This window comes from Mangifera indica, unplaced genomic scaffold (genome assembly GCF_011075055.1).
Source record: "Mangifera indica cultivar Alphonso unplaced genomic scaffold, CATAS_Mindica_2.1 Un_0001, whole genome shotgun sequence".
In the NCBI taxonomy this organism is placed as follows: domain Eukaryota; kingdom Viridiplantae; phylum Streptophyta; class Magnoliopsida; order Sapindales; family Anacardiaceae; genus Mangifera; species Mangifera indica.
The window spans coordinates 1,071,869-1,074,545 of NW_025401093.1; the positions used below are offsets into that span (position 1 = coordinate 1,071,869).

The 2,677-nt window shown below is 34.0% G+C and overlaps 1 protein-coding gene across 2 annotated transcripts; it reads right to left on the reverse strand.

The window, feature by feature from the left end:
• Positions 1 to 881: 881 nt before the first annotated feature.
• LOC123205074 lies at positions 882 to 1,882 on the reverse strand. Of its 2 annotated transcripts, none has more exons than XM_044621889.1 (2): positions 1,715 to 1,882; positions 882 to 1,379 (listed from the first exon to the last, which is right to left on the reverse strand). In XM_044621889.1, exon 2 carries the CDS (start codon positions 1,374 to 1,376, stop codon positions 1,110 to 1,112), a length of 267 nt encoding a protein of 88 aa, XP_044477824.1. In that variant the 5' UTR covers positions 1,377 to 1,379; positions 1,715 to 1,882; the 3' UTR covers positions 882 to 1,109. The 2 variants fall into 2 exon arrangements, with proteins under 2 accessions (XP_044477824.1, XP_044477825.1); XM_044621890.1 differs by having other exon boundaries at positions 882 to 1,378; positions 1,671 to 1,882.
• Positions 1,883 to 2,677: the final 795 nt, after the last annotated feature.

The window sequence follows — 2,677 nt, forward strand, 5'->3', positions numbered from 1 at the left end:
GGCAAGCGCTAAGTGGTAAAAAATAAAAAGTTTGAGATCATTCCTTTAAACACAGCAATTCAAGAGATCAAAACCAAGACACTAATGACCAACAATCAATGACCAAGACACTAGTGATCAGCAATCAATGACCAACGACCAAGTAATTTTAAATATATCTTTTGACACCCAAAATTTTGGTCAATTTCGTTTAGGTACCCCCAATTGTGGCGATGCAAATTAATTACACTTACAAGATAGGTTTTAATTTAGAAAACCATAAATCTAGTTTCTTGGTTTTGATGGCTAAAACATAAACAATGTATTTTCTGTCTTCCCTCTTGTTACTAGTGTAGGTACAGAGAATGTTGTAGGAGATATATTTGTCAAAGTTCCCATGGGATAAGCTATTTTCATGAAGATAAATTAGAAAATATATTTCTTAATTGCAGCCAATCCAAAGTAATAATAATCTTGGTTCTTATAATTAAACTAACTGAAAGATTAGTCACTAAAATTTCGTTTCAGTGGATACTTCATGACTGGAATGATGACCAGTGCCTGAAGCTCTCGAAGAACTGTTGTAATGCACTACCAGAATCAGGAAAACTGACTCTGGCGGGCTCAATTTTGCCAGAATTTCACAGAGACTAATATTGCCACAAAAAACATTTGAAGACTTAATGTAGGAATGGTTAGTCTAATTTCTAGAGCCAAAGAGAGGACGGAGAAATAGCTAAATTTATAAAAATTAGGTATAGACAAATCAAATAGAAGAAAAAACATTTAACAATTACCTCAAAGCGTTTCACGATATTTAAGTGTGAGATACATGTGATATGAGATGGAGTAAGTGCAAAAGAAATGAAATAATAAGTGAGGTGAAGTGAAGAAAAGGCTCAGTAAAATGTAGCATTTCCATTATAAAATTTTCGAATGATACACAAAATGTCTCACACCAAACAATAGCCACAAAAAGGAGGCTCTTGAACACTAATGATATGGGGCTAACAAAGATTTGGATTGATAAGGTAACATAGCATTTCATACACGACAATTCTTATGTTATGAATACAATATAAAGCAACCATTTAAATCTATTGCAAATAAATGAATTATAAACTTATTCATTACATGCGTTTGGGGATTTTACCCTCCTTCAAGAGAGAAAGCGCATGCTCAGCTGTGTCAATGAGATCTTCAATGTTGTGAATAGATCGCTCTTCAGATCCCGACATAAAGATGGCACGAGCCTCAGCCTTCTTTGCAAGCCTTGCTGCCAAACCAATTTCCAGTTTGGGAGAGTTGAGGCTTCGCAGAATCTGCCTATACAAGGAAAGAACACGTCCACGATTTCTTGCCATGTCTTCTGCAGTAGCCCATATCAGACTCTTCATTTCTGCATATAAATTTTTCATTTCATATGTGAATAAAACCACAACATTACATAGATAAAATGGCCAGCTTTTTACTTTAAAACCTCACTGAGGCATTTCATCAAACACCTCCTAATGGGCACATTAAATTTAAAGATTAACAGCAGTTTCTCTATAAAAGAGACGACTCACAACATATATTCATTAAATATATAACTAACCTACATATATATAACTAACGAGTATAATCACAGAAAATTACAGTAAAAAATTATAGGAAAGAGAGCTTCTCAATGAGCTAATCTGACCAATTACCGGTAACTCGATATCAACGTAAAAGAGGCTTAGAAGGGCTTAGCGGCGGCGAGAGAAAAGACCCACAACGAGTGTAAGCAGAGGAAGAGTAATGCTGTAGTTCAGTTTTTCGAATAAGTTAAAGCCCGAGAGTATGAAAACTATATGGAATATGTTTGTCTCAGGGATGTTGGATGAGTAATCAAACTAAAGCTGTACCCTTCAAAACCGTTAGAAGGGATTGCTCCTTTATTATTATTTTGAGAAATCTTATGGGGGATATTAATTAAAATAAGCATCCACATCCCTGCCTAAACATTTTTCGGCAACAGTTACTCCGTTTTATCTTTTTAAACAAACTATCTGTTTCATTTCAAAAATACCCTTCTTCTAATTTTTTAAACACAACGCTTACCTTTCGCCGATTAATTCATTACTTTTCAATAAAATCGTTAATATTAAATTACCTAAAATAAATAAAATTTATAAATTAAAAAAGAGATTAATATTTATAAATTAATTTATTCTTATATATAAAAAATAATGGATATATAAAAAATAATATATTTTTCTTTAAATTACCTGTAATGAAAAATAGATTAAATTTTATTTTTATAAAATAATTGATTTTTATATATAAAAGATAATAGATATATTTAAAACGATACTTTAACTGTGCGTTTTATTTTCAAACAGGTTGCACTGAAGAGATGGAGGAATTTGGAAAGGGGTGCTTTGAAACCTTACGGAAAATTGAGAAAGGGTGCGGAAATGGTCATTAATTTGGAAAGGGGTGCGGAAACTTAGCGGAAATTTGAGAAAGGTTGCGGAAATGGCGGATAATTTGGAAAAGGGTGCGGGAATTTGTGAAAGGGTGCGGCAAACTGTGAAGGGTGCGTGGAAGGTGTGAAAATTACGAAAAAGGTGCAGCGGCAAGTGCCGAAAGGGTGCGGAAATGGCTGAAAGGGTACGACAATTTCTGAAAGGGTGCGGCAGTTTCTGAAAGGGTGCGAGAATTACCGAAAGGG

What these genes read in the sequence shown, in the direction of transcription:
- LOC123205074 (XM_044621889.1), bottom strand. Translation starts at nt 1,376, where the DNA reads ATGAAGAGTCTGATATGGGCTACTGCAGAAGACATGGCAAGAAATCGT.